The 20,252-nt window shown below is 39.7% G+C and overlaps 1 protein-coding gene across 2 annotated transcripts in view; it reads left to right on the forward strand.

The window, feature by feature from the left end:
• kars1 (lysyl-tRNA synthetase 1) overlaps nt 1-20,252 on the forward strand; it is a 52,847-nt gene that overhangs the window by 29,594 nt on the left and 3,001 nt on the right. For both annotated transcript variants that reach the window (XM_043706711.1, XM_043706710.1), the window contains 7 exons: nt 20-139; nt 1,562-1,724; nt 2,198-2,371; nt 5,140-5,225; nt 12,041-12,126; nt 17,889-18,015; nt 19,737-19,880. In XM_043706711.1, coding sequence (XP_043562646.1) covers nt 20-139; nt 1,562-1,724; nt 2,198-2,371; nt 5,140-5,225; nt 12,041-12,126; nt 17,889-18,015; nt 19,737-19,880 — 900 coding nt within the window. The remainder of the gene's footprint in view (nt 1-19; nt 140-1,561; nt 1,725-2,197; nt 2,372-5,139; nt 5,226-12,040; nt 12,127-17,888; nt 18,016-19,736; nt 19,881-20,252) is intronic.

Genomic DNA, 20,252 nt, shown 5'->3' on the forward strand with positions numbered 1-20,252 from the left:
AATTTAACCTTTCCTACAGGTGGAGACACCCATGATGAATATAATTCCAGGTGGAGCAGTTGCCAAGCCCTTCATTACACACCATAACGAATTAGATATGGATTTGTACATGCGAATTGCTCCAGAACTTTACCATAAGGTATGAGCATAGAGAGGTGCATTTTCTCAAAAGAAGGATGCAAATGTATGGAGCACTTTTCATGTTCTTAGGATGTTCCACTGTACTTCACATTGCCTTTTGAATAAATTTGAAATGCTGTCTCAGTTGCACTATCTACGAGGTCTACTTCAATAACTCACCAAAAAAAACTGTGCTCTATTTCTCACTATCTTGCCTGTTACATATGCATCTATCTGTGACAGTATTCTGCAACAAATGAGGTGGTGTTGAGATGGTTACATTTTGAGGCTGTGTCTTTAAGGGCAATATGGAGGTATGCTGGAGGTCATGTAACCTGTCTTGAATCATGCTGAAAAGAAGCCAGGGTAACTTGGTTGGCAGAGGGGCCAAATTTGTTTTTAATTGGTAAAAGGTTTTAAGATATTTACATGTCTAATCAATGACCAGAGCAACTTTGCCGCTAAAATGATAGCTTGATCGACAGTATCCAAATCCCAAACAGGTGTTAAACTATTTGGATTTCTAAATGGATCTCTCCACAAATGCTGCTAGACCTGCTGAGTTTCTCTGGCACTTTTGTGTTGTTTCTAACTTCTGAAAGGTTATGATTTGGATAAGATGCAAAGAATACAAATGCAGAAAACAAAAGCTATTGGGAAGTGATAGAATCCAGTAGCCAAACTCTAAGATGGTGCAGAAAATTGCATTTAGATAAGTTCTTTAGATTTTTGTTTTTCATTTAGAAACACAAACTAATGCATTTAATTCCAAGTTGTCCTTATTGTCAATTCCTGAAGAAGGGCCTGTGCCCGAAACGTCGAATCTCCTGTTCCCTGGATGCTGCCTGACCTGCTGTGCTGTTCCAGCAATAAAGTTTCAACTTTGATCTCCAGCATCTGCAGACCTCACTTTCTCCTCCTTATTGTCAATGAACCAAATGAGGACTGACTCCTGGTGCTGGCCTTCCTCTCCACCTCACTCCCTAGTAATGGAGGCTGGTTACCAGTGCCAGCCAGATGTACATTTTATTGAGCAAGATGTACAGTATATAGTAAAAGAAAGTCACAGTATTTTGATTTATACATTTCAAGTTTGCTTGCAATTAACTTTAAGTTAATGGATATTGTAAAGATAAGGATAAGGTTTACCCAGTAATGTTTTTAACTCAGAAATGAAAGGAATGACTTGTGAATGTTCAATGAAAATTTGCCAACTGTACTTGAAAAAAACTCACACGAAATCTTACTATGCTGAGCTTCACTCTTGGACATGCAATTCAAGAGACAATTTGCTGTAAAATAAGTTGTCTTCCATATAAATATACAATGTGATTGCAATTTGTGCTTTTGAGTTGTAATTTAACACTCAGAAAGGAAAGATAATTTTAGTTGTCTGAATATGTGGAGTTTCCTTTAACCAAAATATAGCTTCGTTTTTCAGATGTTGGTTGTAGGAGGTCTTGATAGAGTGTATGAAATTGGGCGCCAGTTTAGGAACGAAGGAATTGATCTTACTCACAATCCAGAATTTACCACATGTGAATTTTACATGGCTTATGCAGATTACAATGACCTAATGAAAATCACAGAGAATCTTCTTTCAGGTTTGTAATGTAATTTCTATTGTAATCAAATCATAGGAAAACATTTGTAAATTGTTTAATACTATAAATCTTTTAAAAAAAATTGCTATCTTCTTGGTGGCATGATCTTAGTTCTGTCCTTATCCAAAAGATGGTGTGATCTTGCTCGGAAATACTCCTACAGACTCCAGTTTCTTACTGCAGTTATTTCCAAGTGATAATTATTAATGAGTGAGTTAGAGTGAGCTTTTTAACTTAGGGTGGGATATTGGCTCTACCTTGTCTGACAGCCTCTCATGCACTTTCTAGATAGTAATACTGCATAATAATCAAGACAGGAAAAAACTGGCTGTATCTTCTCCCCCAGAAAAAAAGTCTTGGAGACACTAAGGCAAACTGCAGATTCTGTGACTGATGTTTGAAAAGAATAAGCTAACTTGGTACTGAATTCAATCAAACCTTTTCAAAACACTCATGAAGTTTTGCTTTTGCAGGTATGGTCAAATATATTACAGGCAGTTACAAAATCACGTACCATCCTGATGGACCTGATGGTCAAAGTTATGAAATTGATTTTACACCACCATTCAAACGTATCAGTTTGGCAACAGATCTGGAGAAAATTATGGGAGTTGAATTTCCACCCACTGATCAATATGAGACTGAAGGTAAGAAAAAATGTTTATTTCTGGCACCGTGAAACAGCAATTTGTGATACGATAGTTGCTGTTCCATCCTGCTTCTCCCACAGCTTTGTCTTTATTTTTACAATTCAGTTAATCACACAATTCTCTTCCATTACACTAAGTCTTATCCAACTGCATGAGAGTGCCTTCTTACTTTTCCAGTAGCAGCTAAGGATTATGCTGTTACTCATTCCACATTTAGCACACTGCCAACATGTGTTTTTTCTAGAATCGTTGAAATTATATAGAATGTGAAGCACAGAATTAGGACATTCTAACCAGAAAGGTCTTTGCCAGGATGCTTATGTTCTACACACAATTCCTCACTCAATTCATTAAATCAATTATAATAGACTTTTATTCCAAAACACTTAAGTAATTTTTGATATAATCAAACTATAGGAAAATTGTTTTCAGTTAATATTGTAAATTGTTTAATACCGCAACATCTTAAAAAGGATTGCTATCTTCTGGACAACATGATTACCTAACTTCACTTTCAAATACGTCAATGATGTTTGCCTTAACTATTGTGTTTGTGATTTGTATATTCATAACTTCTTACAGCCTTTTTCAATTAAATTTCTTCAATACAATTTTTGTATTTAATTATTTTAACAGCTTTTTGGTGAGGATAGAATCGCATTGCTTTATTGATATGCCTTTACAAATGCAAATGGAAGGAATCCTTGGAAGTGTACGGTAAAATAGGGAAAGTCAGCATGGTTTCATCAAGGGGAGTTCATGCCTGACAAATCCGTTAGACTTATTTGAGGAAATAACTAGCAGGTTAGACCAAGGAGAGCCAATGAATATTATTTACCTGAACTTCAAGAAGGCCTTTGACGGTGTCGCCTTGGAGGCTACTGATTAAGATAAGGGCCCATGATGTTCAAGGCAAGTTGCTACCATGGATAGAAGTCAGGCTGTCTGGCAGAAAGCAGAGAATCTGGGTGAAAGGATCCTTCTCATGATGGCAGCCCATGACAAGTGGTGTTCCACAAGACTCCGTGTTAGGACTACAATTTTTCACTTTATACATTAACAATCTAGATGAAGGAACTGAGGGCATTCGTTTACAGACTAAGTTTACAGACGATATAAAGATATGTAGAGGGACAGGTAGCATTCAGGAGGAGAGGAGGCTGGACAAGAATTTGGACAGGTTAGGAAAGCGGGCAAAGAAGTGGTAGATGGAATCCAACGTAGGAAAGTGTGAGGTCAGGCACTTTGGTAATTCGTTTACAGACTAAGTTTACAGACGATATAAAGATATGTAGAGGGACAGGTAGCATTCAGGAGGAGAGGAGGCTGGACAGGCACTTTGGTAGGAAGAATAGAGGCATGGACTATTTTCTAAAATGGGAAGAAAATTCAGAAATTTGAGGTGCATAGAGACTTGGGAGTTCTCATCCAGGATTCTCTCAAAGTAAACTTGCAGGTCGAGTCAGTAGTGATGGAACTGAGGGCCGTGATGGTATTTATTTTGAGAGGACTTGAATATAAAAGCAGGGATGTATTTCTGAGGCTCTGGTCAGACCACATTTGCAATATTGTGCACAGGTTTGGGCCCCATACGTCAGGAAGGATGTACTGGCCCTGGGGCATGTTCAGCATGTTCAGAGGAGTTTCATGAGAATGGTCCCAGGAATGAAAAGCTTAATATATGAGGAACCTTGAGGACTCTGGGTCTATACTCAAAGTTTAGAAGGAATTGGTGGGGTGGGGGTTCTAACTGAAGCACATAGAATACTGAATATTCTGGACAGAGTAGATTTTGGGAAGATGTTTCCATGGGTCGGAGACACTGGGACCCTAGGGCACAGCCTTCGAGTAAAGGGAAGACCTTTCAGACCGGAGATAAGGAGAAACGTCTTCAACCAGAGTGTGGTGAATCTATGGAATTCATTACCACAGAAGGCTATAGAGCTAGGTCATTGAGCCCCAAGTACCTATCTATCTCAATCTTAAATATACTCAAAGGTTACAGGGAGAAAGCGGGAGAATGGGGTTGAGAAACTTATCAGCCATGATTGAATGGCAGAGCAGACTCGATGGGCTGAATGGCCTAATTTCTGCTCCTAGGCCTGATGGTATTATGGAAAGTTTCCACATCCTACTGTTTCACTAATTGTGAAAAGTCATGACTCATGTACCCAAATGAAAAATAGAACCTACAACATAACTACTGATAAAATAGAATTCAAGAAAAATTTCTTAGAAATCTGAAAGATGAGGGCAATATGCTACCTGTAGTTGCTGGTTTATTTTTGTATCTTTTATTTGAAACAAGGCTGTAACAGTTGCAATTCTCCAGTCTTTTAGCACCTGTTTCAAACAAGGTTCGAAAGATCACAGAAAGTTCCTCACCAAATTCCACATTCACTTCTCAGCATCCTCACTTCTGGTGACTTCTAGTCTTGGTGATTATCAATTTTGTATCTACAGTCAGCTTTTCTACAGCCCATCCAATATCTCAACCACCAGTTCTTTATTAAGACTTCAAGAGCATCTTCCGTGATAGAGGAAGAAACGTACTTTAGTATTTCAGCCATGGACTCTGCTACCACTATTGGGTCGCCCTTTAGTGCCAAAATTGGCTCCAGTCATTCTTTTTTCCTATCCTATGCATGAATTAAAAATAACAACAATTAGTAAAACACTTTAAATTTGACTATTTCTGTATCTTTGTTAGAATTGTAAGCTTTAGCCCTGCTGTAAGATTAACTTACTACTTTTTGTTAAAACAGAGACCCGTAAATTCTTCGATGATTTGTGCAATCAGAAAGGTGTTGAATGTCCACCTCCAAGGTCTACAGCCAGGCTTTTGGACAAGGTACGAGTTGAAATATATGAAACCCTGGGCTAATTTCTGGATCAGGAACCTGACACTCTGACCATGCTGGGGCCCCACCCTAAATGCTATTTTGATAAAGGAAAGACCTTACCGGTTCACTTTACCTTTGTTATTGTTTCAAATATGTCTTCTCTTCCTATCATCTGTTAACAATGCTCTTTAATGAGCTTACACCTGGCTACTTTGAGGCTTGGGGGTCACTGCCATACAAGCCCTTTGAACATTTTAGCAGGTCATGGAGGCATTGGGATGACTAACCGACTATTAAGGCAATGAGAACCATTTCAAAACCTTGCTTTCACTTCTCAATTGAAAGGTCAGCCCCAATTCATCATACAGTCAACAGCTTGAAATGACAACATTATGTGTAGTGGCAGTGCTTTTGTGATTTATTGGTATTTCAATCACAAGAATGTTAATATTTTGAATATTACAAGTGTTTTGTATAGTATTTAGAAAAATAGTTTTATGTCTTTCTGCTTTCCATTCTGCTAATGGTTCAGGCATGAGAAGCTGTCATGATAAATGGCAAAGGATCATCGTCGTAGAGATATAAAACAGAATTTTCCCAAACTCTAAACAACATTCACAATGGCAAGATATTTAGTTTGGAAAAATACAGCAGGAACAGAAAAATTAGATTTTCTGCATCGAGGGGATAAAAGTCAGATTATCCACATGAAGTTTAATAGCGAAATGAGAATCTCACTAGTGCGTTGAGGAGCCTATCTGTATGCATGAATATCTCATTACCTTTCTTTTACCTAATTTCAATGCAGATTTGAGTCTTCCCAGGCAGTGGTTAGAAACTAGATGGTGTCAATTTCTGATATAAAATTCAGAGCTGTTACTGACAGACCAAAGTTGCAGCTTTTTGGCATCTACTGTGGGCATCTGTATTGACTAGCAATTCCAAACATCGATGGGTACAGTCCATAGGCAGCGATGGAATTTTATCAATGGAGTTTCTGGAAAGCAACAGCTTCACCACCTTTTTGTGGCATATCTCCAATTTACATAAAAAATTTCAGCACTTAACTATTACATTTTAGAGCTCACCAAGACCAATGCAGTGCCAGGCTGCTCTGCTCTCAGGGACAGGCACGCATGTCATACATTAAAACAGGGTGCATCTTGGTCCGTTTAGCTTGCTTTCTTAGCACTTGTTCACTTTACACCTGCATGTATTCCCCCAGTGTCTCTGCCTTGCGTTTTTACAAATTACTGCTTCATTCAGAACTTAGACTCTTGGTATTTCTTTTGAGCCTTGCCCTTTAGCATTTGATGAAATGCCAGGCAGCACTGAACAATCAAGGGAGAGGTGTGTTGCTGTACTGCACCATGGTTACATTCAGTGGAAAACACAATACAACCTAAAAGCCCAACATGAATGTCCAACAAGAATAGACCATATTCTAGCTAAGGGGGACTGTCGTCAATCAGGGCAGTGCCACCACAGTCAGTCAAGGGCATTTTCTGATTTCAGGCCAGGGCTTGAATATCAGTGAGTTTACTGACTTGTTCAGGATCGGGGATCTATGATTTTGGTTTGGGGAGTGGGCCAACGTCAGTGTTGCAGGCTGAGTGCATCCAGTCCAAGGACTAACAGTAACTTCATAAGGTGTACGCACAGAAGTAGGCCATTCAGCTCATCAAGTCTACTGCACCATTCAATGAGATCATGGCTGATCTGATAATCCTCAGCTCCACTTAACAGATCATCAAAAGACCCTCTAGTGAAGTACAGGTTTTTAAAAAAAAACCTGTTCAAGGATGTTATGACTGGAGCAAGTGGGACTTGACCAGAGCCTTCTACTTCAGAGGTAGGAACACAACCACTACATCACAAGAGGTCTCCCAAATCGCAAGGATGAGAAACATAGCCTGCAGAGATGAACCTGTGCAGGGAACCCCCAATAGATTTCAAGTCTGTCACTTGAACCACTCGGCCATAACCACAGATGACAAATAAAGGCTTTTTTTATAAATCACCCTGTTCAAAACCATTCAGAGCAGGTAGGGCATGAACCTGTGCTTTCTGGTCCCACACTATGACTATGCCACAAGACCTGCTTACCATGATGCTCCATAACATTGATATCTCTCCAGTATCTCCTACATTTCAATGTCGCGTACTATTCATAGATGGCTGGTAGAAAACAGTAGCTTCTCTTTCCCAACCCTGATTGATGACTCTATTACATAGACTCCTGATTGAGGACATTCTTTTATAGGTCTGGGGATTTGTTGTAGTAGGCTACAGAGTGCAATGATCATCCTTGTGTGCTCTAGCTTTAGCTCTAAGAAGTAGCTAACTCCTTCTTGAAAACATTCAGCACTCGGTCTCAACCACTTTTGATGACTGAGAATTTCACAGGTTCACCACTGTCTGAAGAAGTTTCACAACATCTCAGTCAAGGCCTTGGTACCCAGGAGTCAGTCAGTAGTAGCTCAGTCCCAGCCTCGGTCCCCGGAGGTCAGTCGGTAGTAGCTCAGTCCCAGGCCTTGGTCCCTGGGAGTCAGTCAGTAAAAGCTCAGTCCCGGCCTTGGTCCCCGGGAGTCAGTCGGTAGTAGCTCAATCCCAGGTCTCAGTCCCCAGGGGTCAGTCAGTAGTAGCTCAGTCCCAGGCCTTGGTCCCCGGGTGTCAGTAGGTAGTAGCTCAGTCCCAGGCCGGTTTCATTCTCATCATTAGTTCACACGGCACCAGAAGTAACATTGCCAAGATTCTATAGTTCGGAGTGAGGTGGATGTTGGTGGGAGTAGTGGGTGTAAGTTGCTTGTCGAGAAAAGATGTTAGTAGTTTACATTTAAGCAATCAGAATGTGAGAATGGCAGAACAATGGTGTGTCTCCTGTCAGACTTGAAAGGACAGTAAGTGGGATGGAGGAAAGGAGGACATGATAACAGGCTGAGTTGATAAAGTGTGGCATTGGAAAAAGCACAGCAGGTCAGGCAGCATCTGAGGAACAAGAGAGTCAACTTTTCGAAGGGTCTGTTTCCATGCTGTACATCTCTGACTCTATCTGCAGCAATAAGTGTACAGGGACATTCATGATTTGAAGGTGCTGGTGTTGGACTTGGGTGTACAAAGTTTAAAAAAAAATCACACAACACCAGGTTATAGTCCAACAGGTTTAATTGGAAGCACCAGCTTTCGGAAGCGCCGCTCCTTTATCCATGTTCTGAAAGCTCGTGCTTCCAATTAAACCTGAGGGACATCCAAGTTTCATTGCATCTCCCCTTTCCCAATTTATTGCTATTTAGATGATAATCAGTCTTCCTGTTTTTGGTACAAAATGGTTAACCTCTCATTTATCCACATTATACTTCATTTGCCATGCATTACATTGCTCACTCAACGTGTGTAAATCACACTGAAGCATTTCTGATCTTCCTGACAGTTCACCCTTCCACCTACCTTTATATTGCCTACAGTTTTGGAGCTATTACTTTTATTTTCCTCATCTAAATCAATGCATTTTATGAATAGCTAGAGTTTAAGCAGTACCCAACTAAAAACTGGCTACCACTTGGAAAAAGACACATTCATTCCCACACTTTGTTTCCTTTCTGCTAATTGATTCTCTATCCCATGTGCATTAATTTTACATACTAATCTCTTATGTGAGACATTATTGAAAGACTTCTGAAAGTCCAAGTGAACTGGTTATGTCTTCAAAAACTTCCAGTAGATTTCACAACCACGACTTGCCCTTTGTAAATCCACACTGATTCTGTCTAATCCTGTCACTTCTCTCCAAGTGCTCTGCTATTGTTTTTAGAATGGACTATAGCATTTTCCCGAATACTAATGTTCGGCTAACTGGTCTATAATTCAGTTTCCTCTCTAACTCCTTTTTTACATGATGGGATTACATTAACTACCCTCTAATCCAGAGGAACTGTTCCAAAGTTCATAGAATCTTGAAAGATGACGACCAAGGCATTCATTATTTCTAGGGTCACTTCCTTTAGTACACCTTGACATAGATTATTGGGTCTTAAAGATATATCAGTCATTAACCCCATCCATTTCCGCAAACTATTTTCCTATTAATACTGAATTCCTTCAGTTTGTCCCCCTCAGTAGACCATGTGTGCTCCCTTGTTTCTGGGACATCATTTGTGTTTTCTTTTTTTGATTGCAGAACCAAAATATGTACTTACTGTTCTTCCCCATTATAATTTCCTCTGTTTCTGATTGTGTGACGGATCTATGTTTGTTTTCACTTTTCATTTTTCTCTTCATATACCAATATAAGCTTTACATCCATTTGCATGATGGCTGCAGTCTTAACTCACGGGGTCCCGTCTTTGCGTGTTCTTTTGGAAGGAGAGACTCACACTGGCAACTATGGTTAGACGCAGACAGCAGTTTATTCACAGAATCTTAACTGGTACAACGAATCTACAAGCATGCATTCGTTGGAGAAGGCGTTCTGTCTTCTCGTTCAAACTTGACACAATTATACTTCGCGCTGCCTGGAGTCCCCGGTCAGTTCGCCTTCCCCATTGGTCCATTCATCTGCGCGCGCTGGGGATCCGTCCTCCTATTGGCCGCATCGAAGTGCCTGTCCAGCTCCTGCTGTGCTTGACAATGGCTCAGCCATCCCCGGGAGCGGTTCCGATCCCGTATTCAATAGTTCATTGTTTCAAGGAATTACTATGCGTCTGACCGGCTAGCCATTTTCAATAGTTTCAGTTTAACTAAATTGACAATTACACTTATCCACTTTAGACTTAAATAGAGCCAACAGTTACAGGTTCCGATAGAGCAATTCACACTTGTCTAACAGTTACAGATTCCGATCGGTTTCTTTATTAATCCCGAGTTTCGATGGGGCAATTGATACTGGCTGGTATTTACAGGCTCAAGATTTAATTAACATTATGCATATCCCTTACAAGCTCCAGCTAGGTAGTCATGCAGTCGCCAGCAGCAGCTCGCTTGGCTGTTGTTAACCATTTCAGGGCTAGAAGTGTCTGTTGCGGAACTAGTGTCACCCTCCCTAGCCCTACATTAAACACCCCAGTGAAATCTCCCCAACAGGTCTGATCCTTTTATGGACATTTTCAATGTCCCTCTCCTGGATCTTGTAGTCTCCCTTTCCCTTGTCAACCATGGTAGGGCCATCTTTCCTGTTCTATTTGTGTGTCAAACAGGAACAAATAATTGTCGCAGTTCCTCCATGCTCTCTTTAAATGTTTTCCATTGTTTATCCACTGTCATCTCTTTAAAAAAGCTTTGCCCAATTTATCATAGCTAGCTCATGCCTCACATCATCATAATTTGCTTTCTTTAGATTCAGGACCCTAGACTCAGAAGCAGAAAGGTGAAGTGATGGATGTTGAGGATCTGTAAGAGGGACAGAATTCTTCCAAGGAGGAAGCTAGAGGAGCATCACCTTCAGATAGAGTGCAGCTGAATGGGGTCTGACATACCAGACAGAACTTATTTGTCACCTGCTATAAATTGAACTGGGTTTAGTGAAATCATCATTCATTGACTGTAAATGTGCTGATGCTGGAATGGCAAGCAGCCCCTGTTTATTCCCTCTGCAAATGCAGTTTCAGTTTGTTTTTTCAAATTTGCTGTAGTGCAATAAAGGTAATGCTACAAACTATTGAAAGGCCTCATAACATTTTGATGCTCCACATTCAAACATGACAATGCTTTATGCTACTATGAACATTCGGGAAAGAATAGCATTCCTTCAGTGTTCTAATGTTGTGTGGCAGTAAGGAAGAGTAGCCTCTTTTGCTTCATTCCCTAGCTGCAGTTCAAATGACAGACAAGCGGTGATGTAAATTGTAAATATATTTACAAATATGAGATGCCATCTATGTGCTCTTACAGGATTTTCTTATTCCTTTCCTTCCATTTTGTCTCAGTGCAGAAGCAGTTTTCCTTGATTTGGACAGCTCCTGTGTAATTCTTTACACACTGGAACTGTGAAGGGCTGTTCTGGCTTGCAGTGTTTGAGCTAGGCTTTAAGTATGGCGCTGTCAGTGGGAATGCCAAAAACCCCTGGCAATAACGAGCACCTCTGCTGCTGGTGAGCACAGGGTATTGCAAGAGAGGTGCTGTGAGGGACTGGTACATATTGTAAGTTCCATAAAATTGCATGAGTAAACTTGACAGAATTCTCATCGAGAAACCCTCCATGAAATCCCTGAAATTTACACTAAGGGCTGATTTTTCCAAAATGTGTCTGTGTCATTGGGGCACCTGCTTGGCAAAATTGATATCCAGATTTAACTGATAAATGGGGAAGTACATCTGTGCTAGATTTTGATTAAAAGGTTAATTTGCAATTCAATATTTAAAAAACACAGTTGCAATCTTTGTAAAACAGGAGTTATTCTTCATTTTTCCTCTTTATTTTGTGTAATGCACACCCTTTGCTTTTTATTTGCCAAGTTTAGTAAATTCAATGACAATGCAAAAATAGAATCATTTCTGTAAATCATCTTTTCCTTAAATTGTAATTCCTTGAAATGTGCCATACTGCATGAGCTGGCTTGCCAATACCTCAGTGGACATTTGCTTTACTGACGTTGTGAGGCTAACTATACTTTTTCACCTTCAGCTTTTCCAGTGTTATGAGGGATTGCCACAGTGCTGGTTGATCACCGAGATGTCAACCATAGTTTTTGGATTTGCCAACTGGTTTTATAGTCAGATGCTCTTCCTGCTCCTAACCTTCCCACTTATACGGGGCTGGGAAGAGACTTACAGCATATTAAATAACAAATTCAGTTTCTCTCTATTAATTAGTATCCTTTTGTTTCAGTTGGTCGGTGAATTCCTGGAGGTTACTTGTATTAATCCAACATTCATCTGCGATCACCCTCAGATTATGAGCCCACTGGCCAAGTGGTAAGATTTATGACTAACAAGATCAGAAGTAACACAACCTTTGTGTTTCAGCAGTGTTCAACACTCCTAAATGTTTGGAAGTGGGGAGAAGAGACAAAACACAACTAGTCTATGGAAAGACTTTGCCTCACAGCCTTCCAATCTGCCACTCATTTCCAGACACATGCAGCTGTGATTTAATAACTTATTTGTCTTGATGTGTCTAGGCCTTAAGATATAAGTCACAAGTATAATAATATGTCATAAAGAGTTTATTTTAGTAGTATTAAGTACCAGGAAAGATGACTAAATAGTGTATTCATAACGTTGTCTTTCCATTAGTGTGTGTTTTCAATTCATAGACTGACTGTGACCTGATGCCATTCAAATTATGTCTGGGGACTAATTTGCTTTTGCTTCCTGTTTGGCAATTAAATTTCCAATTAAGTTGAACATACAAATAAGGAACAAGAATAGGCTACTTGGCCATTTGAGCCTGCTCTGCCATTCAATAACAATATGGTTGATCTCATTTTAACCTCAAGGGGAGACTTGATACAAAACAGTAGACGTCCTACAAGAGTATGGAATGTGCATGGAAAAGGAAAAAAAGAAATTAGGAGAGCAAAATGGGGGCATGAAAGAATAATAGCACAGAATCGGAAGGAAATCCTGTTATTTTACAAGTACATTAAGGGTAAAAGAATAACCAAGAACATTAAGGACCACAGTATTAATTTGTATATGGAGACAGAGGACAAAGGTTGTGCTCTAACCTTATGACAGTGTTCACTACTGAGCGGGATGATGTGAGACAAAAAACTGCAGATGCTAGAATCCAAAGTAGACCAGTAGGAAGCTGGAAGACCACAGCAAGCCAGGTGGCATCAGAAGGTGGAGAAGTGTCCACCTCCTAATACTGCCTGGTTTGCTGTGTTCTTCCAGCCTCCTACTTGTCTACTCTAGTGGGATGATGTGGACCTGAAAATCAAGGAGAGAGAGACTGTAGTTTAAAGCAATTAACATTGATAGAGAGGAGATTCTGAGTGGTCTGGCAGGTTTAAAGGCAGTGCCAGATGAAATGTATTGCAGGCTGTTGAGAGAGGCAAGGGAGAAAATAGTGAGGGCTGGCAAAAATGTTCAGTTCTTGTCTGGCCAAAGGAGAGGTGCCAGAGGACTGGACAACAGCCAACGTGGTAGTATTATTCAGGAAGGGAGCAGGGGATAATCCCAGCAAATTACAGGCCAGTCAGTCTAACCTCAATGGTGGGGAAACTATTGGAAGCAATTCTGAAGGACAGAATTAAGCTGCACTTGGAAAGACAGGGATTAATCAGTAACAGTCAGCATGGTTTTGTTAAGGAAAGGTCATGTTTAACCAATATGATTGTTTTTTTTTAAGAGATAACCTGTGTGTAGATGAGGGAAGTGCATTTGAATTAGTCTACTTGGAATTTAGGAAGGCTTTTGATAAGGGTCTACATGGGAGACTGATAGCAAAAGAAAGAGCCTGTGGCATTCAAACAAATTTGCTGATTTGGATCCAGAATTGGCTGAATGGCAGGAAAGAAAAAGTGATGGTTGAGAGGTATTTTTGTGACTGGATGCTTATTCTAGTGGGGTACCACAGAGATCTGTATTGGAGCCTTGCTGTTTGTGTTATACATAAATGATTTTGATTTGAATGTAGGATGGTTGATCTATAAGCTTGTAGATGATAGGAATACTGGTAGGGTGATAAACAGTGAGGAAGATAGTCATAGAGTTATACAGCATGGAAACAGACCCTTCAGTCCAACTCATCTGCACTGACCAGATATCCCAATCTGACCTAGTCGCATTTGCCAGTATTTGACAAACACCATCACCACCACCCTCCCTGCCTACCTACAATTTCACTTTCAAGGAACTATGCACCTGCATGCATAGGTCTCTTTGTCCAGCAATGAGATGATGCAGTTAAGCAGAATAAACAAGGCATGGGAATACATGATGAATGGTAGGGCCTTGCGAAGCATCAAAGATGAGGGGAACCTTGGTGTGTATGTCCGCTGCACCTTTCAGGTAGCAGGACAGGTAGATAAAGTGGTTAAGAAGATCTGTGGGATATTTGCCTTTATTATCTGAGGCATAGAGTTTTAGACCAAGGAGGTCCTGCTGAAACTACATAAAATATTGGCTAGGTCACAGCTAGAGTATTGTGTGCAATTCTGGAATTCATATTATAGGAAGGATATGATTGCACTGAAGAGACTGCAGGAGATTTACCAGACTGTTGCTAGGGCTGGAGAGTTCTGGTCATGAAGAGTGATTGGATAGACTGGAGCTGTTTTCCTTGGAGCAGTGGAAATTGAGGAGTGACATGATTGAGATATACAAAATTGAGGCAGAGATGACTAGATGTCGATGCAGAATGATGCCAACATCATGGGTTCATTTACTATGAAGGCTTCTTCTTCTCAACCTCTCCCCTCACCTAAGATGTGGTGACAAAGAACAAAGAAAATTTACAGCCCAGGAACAGGCCCTTCGGCTTTTCAAGCCTGAGCCGATCCAAATGTACTGTCGGTCAATTCCTAAGCATTTGTATCCCTGTGCTCCCCACCTACTCATGCATCTGTCCAGATGCATCTTAAATGAATCTACCATGCCTGCCTCTACCAACTCTGCTGGCAACGCGTTTAAAGCGTCCACCACCCTCTGTGTGAAGTACTTGCTGCATGTATCCCCCTTAAACTTTCCACCTCTCACCTTGAAAGCATGACCTCTTGTTATTGAAACCTTCACCCTTGTCTCTATCCACCCTGTCTATAACCTTCATGATTTTGTAAACCTGAATCAAGTCCCCCTCAATCTCCTTTTTTTCAGTTGAAAATAAACCTAACCTACCTCAACCTCTCTTCATAGCTAGCACCTTCCATACCAGGCAACATCCTCATAAACTTTCTCTGCATCCTCTCCAAAGCGTCCACAACCCTCAGGTTAAACCACCACCAGCTGTCCCCATCCAATGAGTCAGTGGCCCTATGATCTGAAACAGCTTTGGTGACTTTACCTTTACAATTTTTACATGTGTACACCATTGGCTGGATTTTGAGATAGTAATGAGAGAAAAACTTTCAGCACACTATTAACACATCGTATCATTAACACAGCACGGGTGTTGGTTTGGCTCTGTTTGCTGAATGGTTGGTTTGCAAAGCAGTTGATGCCAACAGCAAATCCCATCGCTGGCTGAGATTGCCATGAAGGACTCTAATTCTCAACCTCTCCTCTTGCCTGAGGTATAGTGGCACTCAGGTTAAATCACCACCGATTGTCGCTCTGTAATAAGAGAGCAGCCCTATGGTCTGGTAAGACTGGTGACAACAATACAGCACATATTATAATTCCTTTGAAAATGGCATTAACCACTCATCTGCACAAATGCTGTTAGACGTGGGGAAAATGTGCAGAAATGCACATGTTGCTGTCAATCTTCACTATAAATTATACTGTTAAAGTCATCACAGTTTACAATTAGAAAATCTGATTTTATACTAATACTGAATTACTACTGAACCTGATGAGGAGTCACTGAATTGGAAATGTTATCCCTGCTTTCTCCTCATAATACTGCCAGACCTGCTGAGTTTTGCCAGCAATTTGTTTTTGTTTCAGATCTCCAGCATCCGTTGTTCTTTGTTGTGTACTACTGGATCTCTTTGGCAATGAAAAACTAATTCAATACAGGACATTTTCATTTCACCATATCTCCTTGAGCAAATTGGAATAGAAGGGGACGTTTTTCTGCACAATTGTACATTTTGAGTCATATTGGCAACAATGATAATCAACCACAATGCTTTCTGCTATCAACTCATACAGTGCATTTTTGACACGCATAAGGATAAGAACTGGTGTGTGAGACCATGCATTTAAGGGTTAAGTGGCTGCACATAAGGATAACTTTTTTTTTTCAGATTCACTTACGTTTCTTGATGACTTTGGTATTTTTCAGCCTTTGACAAGGGTACTGAGAGATAATGAGCAGTGGGAGTTGGGAGAGGAAATATCTTAAAAGTCATAATAAAACTACCCTGAAAGATAAGAGAAAAAAAGAGAAAATGTACCAGTTAAAACAGGTAAAATGCAAGAGTTAGCCAAATCTAGGGCCATCATTCTTGAAAAGAACTGGGGATTCCTTCTGTTAACTGTGGAAGAGAGATTCTGAAGAAGTGGCAATCTGTGATTGCCAAACACTCCTTTTTTTGCATTCGTACTGAGCTTTGCATTTCTCACCAAGAATTCTGATCTCTGTTTCTTCAAAAATAAGTATTATTGAAATCTACACCGGTCTCCCACAGTGTGAAATATTGGGGAAGTCAAACCGTGACCCTTTTTTACAGTGATTCATTGCTATGTTCTTGAAGGGATGATGATGTCAGTTGTGAAGGGTACAAGGGAGGTGACAGAGTGCTTAGTGTAGGTCAGGGTGGAGTGTCAGTGTTAGTGCCAGGGTGAGTCTGGGGGATATGGGATGAAGTTGACGCCAGCAGGTGAGGCAGGGCATTGGGTCCCAGAGGTTCAGGCATCCAACAAGGCAGGAAATCTAGTTAGATTGTGGTGGTAGTTTGGGCTGCAGGAGTTTGTGTTGGTTGTCAGAAGTCATAAGGGCTCACAATAGGTGTTGCTGGGGCTAAAGGTATGTGGAGGTAATTTGGGTATATAACCTTAATAGTTACCAAAGAGTTGCACTGATCTTTAACTGCCTAATGTTTCCTGGGGAACAACTTCATGAAATCAGAACCCTCCAAATTCTCTGACATTTAAGTTTTTTTTTGGACGATTCTAAATACAGGGAATTGTCCATTTAAAATCTCCAAATTCCGAGGTACTTAATGTACTTCATAGCCTTCCTTCACACAATTCCAGTTTGCACTGCTCCCCTAACTGTCTAGCCATTGGATAATCTGGACCAGTGTATCAACATATGCATGATTTGGAGATGCCGATGTTGGACTGAGGTGTACAAAGTTAAAAATCACACAACACCAGGTTATAGTCCAACAGGTTTAATTAGAAGCACTAGCTTTCGGAGTGCTGCTCCTTCACACAACCACCTCATGAAGGAACAGCACTCCGAAAGCTAGTGCTTCCAATTCAACTTGTTGGACTGTGACCTGGTGTTGTATGATTTTTAACTCCATTTATTCAGGTGTTGACTGGTAGTATTCTTGAATTTCTTTTAGCATTTTTCTTGCCATTCCCAAGAGTTTACATGGTTGCTATTGCTTACAGAGTATTGTAAGTAGTAAGGTTTCATTAGAAGAAAGCCATGCACCGGCTGGTCTTTACTGCATATCATAGGTTGAAGCCAACAGGTCCAATAAGTAAAATGATGGAAATACACAGCATACAAAGCTCATTTAGTGTTCCAGGTATGTTTGCTTTATCAGTGCAGCTCTTAATGAGAGTGGACACCTGAAACGTGTGTGTAACTCTACTTTCAATCATGCACTGCGAAAGTTATCCATTTAGTATGTGATTTGAATGGAAGTAGTTTGCCAACAATAATGTATGATTTCTTTTAATTGTAAATAAAAACCTGTAAAAATATAGAAATTGGAAGTATGTTTAGCATAGAAGCTGGAGGGAGTGTTAGACATTTATCCAAAGAAAACCACACCGTTTTTACAAGTGATGCAACATTTAAAAAACAAGATGCTGTTTGAAGGACTGTGAATTTTTTACGTACGCATTCAAAAACTTCCTAAATAATTTTACTTTTTTATCTGTTTTAGGCATCGTTCCTTTAAGGGTTTGACAGAGCGCTTTGAGCTTTTTGTTATGAAAAAGGAGATCTGCAATGCTTATACAGAATTAAATGATCCTATTAAACAAAGAGAGCTGTTTGAAGATCAGGCAAAGGTGACTATTTTCATTAGATCTTTGGTTGAGGCTGCAAGTAGCAGAGATAATACTATAGTACTCATAATAGTTAAGAGAAAAGAAACTTCAATCCTAATATCTTAAACCAAAATTACCTCTGGTTTCTAAAGAAGAGTGCTTTCCACTTTTCAAAGTATATAATTTACCACAGGACTGGCAACTTTGTTCAGAATCTTAAGAGTAAAATAAGTGGTATATTTACCATCTCTGTGTCAACCATAATACAATCTCTAATTAGCTTCAAGATTCCCAAGTACATAAAACAGAGAACAGTTCAGCACATGAGCAGGCCCTTTGGCCCCATCATGTCTGTGATAGCCATGACACCATTCTAAACTAATCCCATCTTGCCTGCATATCACTGTGTTAAACACTAGATAGACAACAAACAATTCTTCTCTCAGCAACACACAACTGTGAACAATTCTTGATTTCATTTTACTGAGATGTTTGTTTTGCTGATAATCGCAACAAGTGTTAGCTATATGAATTATGTGCATTTGTTCTTGATTTCATTCTTCTCAGTGGAGGTTTATGAAATAGTCAAACCTTACAGCATTACCAACATTTGCAACAACTTCATGAACACAATTAAAAATACAAACAAATTATTACATGCAACAGGATGAACCATTGTGGCTGCTCCCTGCAATGAAATCCAACATTTATTTAATGACACTTCTGTTTTTCACTCAAGTTATCTGGTTAGATTTACTAATAGATAACAGAAATGTACATTGGATATAATGGTTGTTTATGATTATATATTTGACTGTGTAAATATGGGTAAATTGTACTTATATCTGTTGAAACGTTTGCATAAATGCCCCCTCAAAGGGAAAATGCATTTGGAACAAAATCCTGCAGTATCAGTTCTGCATGTAAGTGGCACTATTGAACATCAACAATTCAGCAACGAGGCATTTAATCTAACTATAATGCATATAGTATAGACTAATTAGTGATTTATAAAACCACAGGAAGCTTATTTCACCAAATATCCTTGCCTTAGTTATTAATCTTGTTGACATAAGTTTGAAAGTAAATAGGTAATTAGGTTTAAAAGTATTCTTTTTGATTATTGCCCCTTCTAATTCTTCCAGACATGCCACTTTAGAGGCTGTTACTTCTTTATTCGGAGAGAATTAGAAATACCTTCTCACCTGTTCACACATCTATCCCAATACATTGGACCCTAATAACGTTCCATCTTGCTCAGCACCTGCTTTGCAGCCTGCTGGATCTTGCCACGTTCCTTGAGGACCTGATGCAAAATCTTGGTTCTGTAAATTTCATGAGCTGACCTCAACATCCAACATATTGCTCAGCTGTCTCTTTACTCTGTTTTGACACAGCACACACATTATTAGTTTAGTGTGTCTAAGAATAGATTTCAATATTTACTTTCTCCCCAATGGCAGATGGCAACGAATGAAACTGACCAGTGAGTGTAGAAGTGGGGATAAGAAATTGGTAAATAATTTTGTATCTGTGTAAAGTTTTCTTAACAGTGCTTAAGGTGTTTTATGAAATGAAGTAAATTGATCTAAATATCATGGAAAGAAAATTGACATTAGTTAGCATTTACTGTGGGTGTTTTTAAACCATAAAAGAACATGTTAGGGCACACTTCTAAGTTGGAATGTTTGATCCTGTACAAGATTATGCCTTTACATTTTTTTTTAAATCAAACCTTCCAGGCTAAAGCAGCTGGTGATGATGAAGCCATGTTTATTGATGACAACTTCTGTACAGCTTTGGAGTATGGACTTCCTCCTACAGCTGGCTGGGGCATGGGAATAGACAGGCTTACCATGTTCCTGACTGATTCTAATAATATCAAGGTAAATTCAATTATTCATGTTAAAAAAAGGCAGTGTACTTGCTGTGTTATTTTTAAAATGGTCATATTATAGATTGAGAACTGGTGTGAATGTGAGCAGCATTTAGAATTCCAAGCCTGTTTCCAACATTTCAGAGTTGTCCAAAATTGTTTAAATGGCTCAACTTGGAGGTGATCTTGCAGATTGTTGGAATATTATTACCTTAAGTTTCCCTTCAAGCCACTTCAATCCTGAGTTGAAGCTATGTCACAACTTCTTCATTGTTACTGGATCAAAATCCTGAAACTTCCTTCCTAATAGCACTGTGCATGTCCCGATACCCCCAAGACTGTGTTGGTTCAAAACATTTGCCACCATCTTTTCAAGGGCAAC

Source organism: Chiloscyllium plagiosum, chromosome 17 (assembly GCF_004010195.1).
Source record: "Chiloscyllium plagiosum isolate BGI_BamShark_2017 chromosome 17, ASM401019v2, whole genome shotgun sequence".
NCBI classification, from domain to species: domain Eukaryota; kingdom Metazoa; phylum Chordata; class Chondrichthyes; order Orectolobiformes; family Hemiscylliidae; genus Chiloscyllium; species Chiloscyllium plagiosum.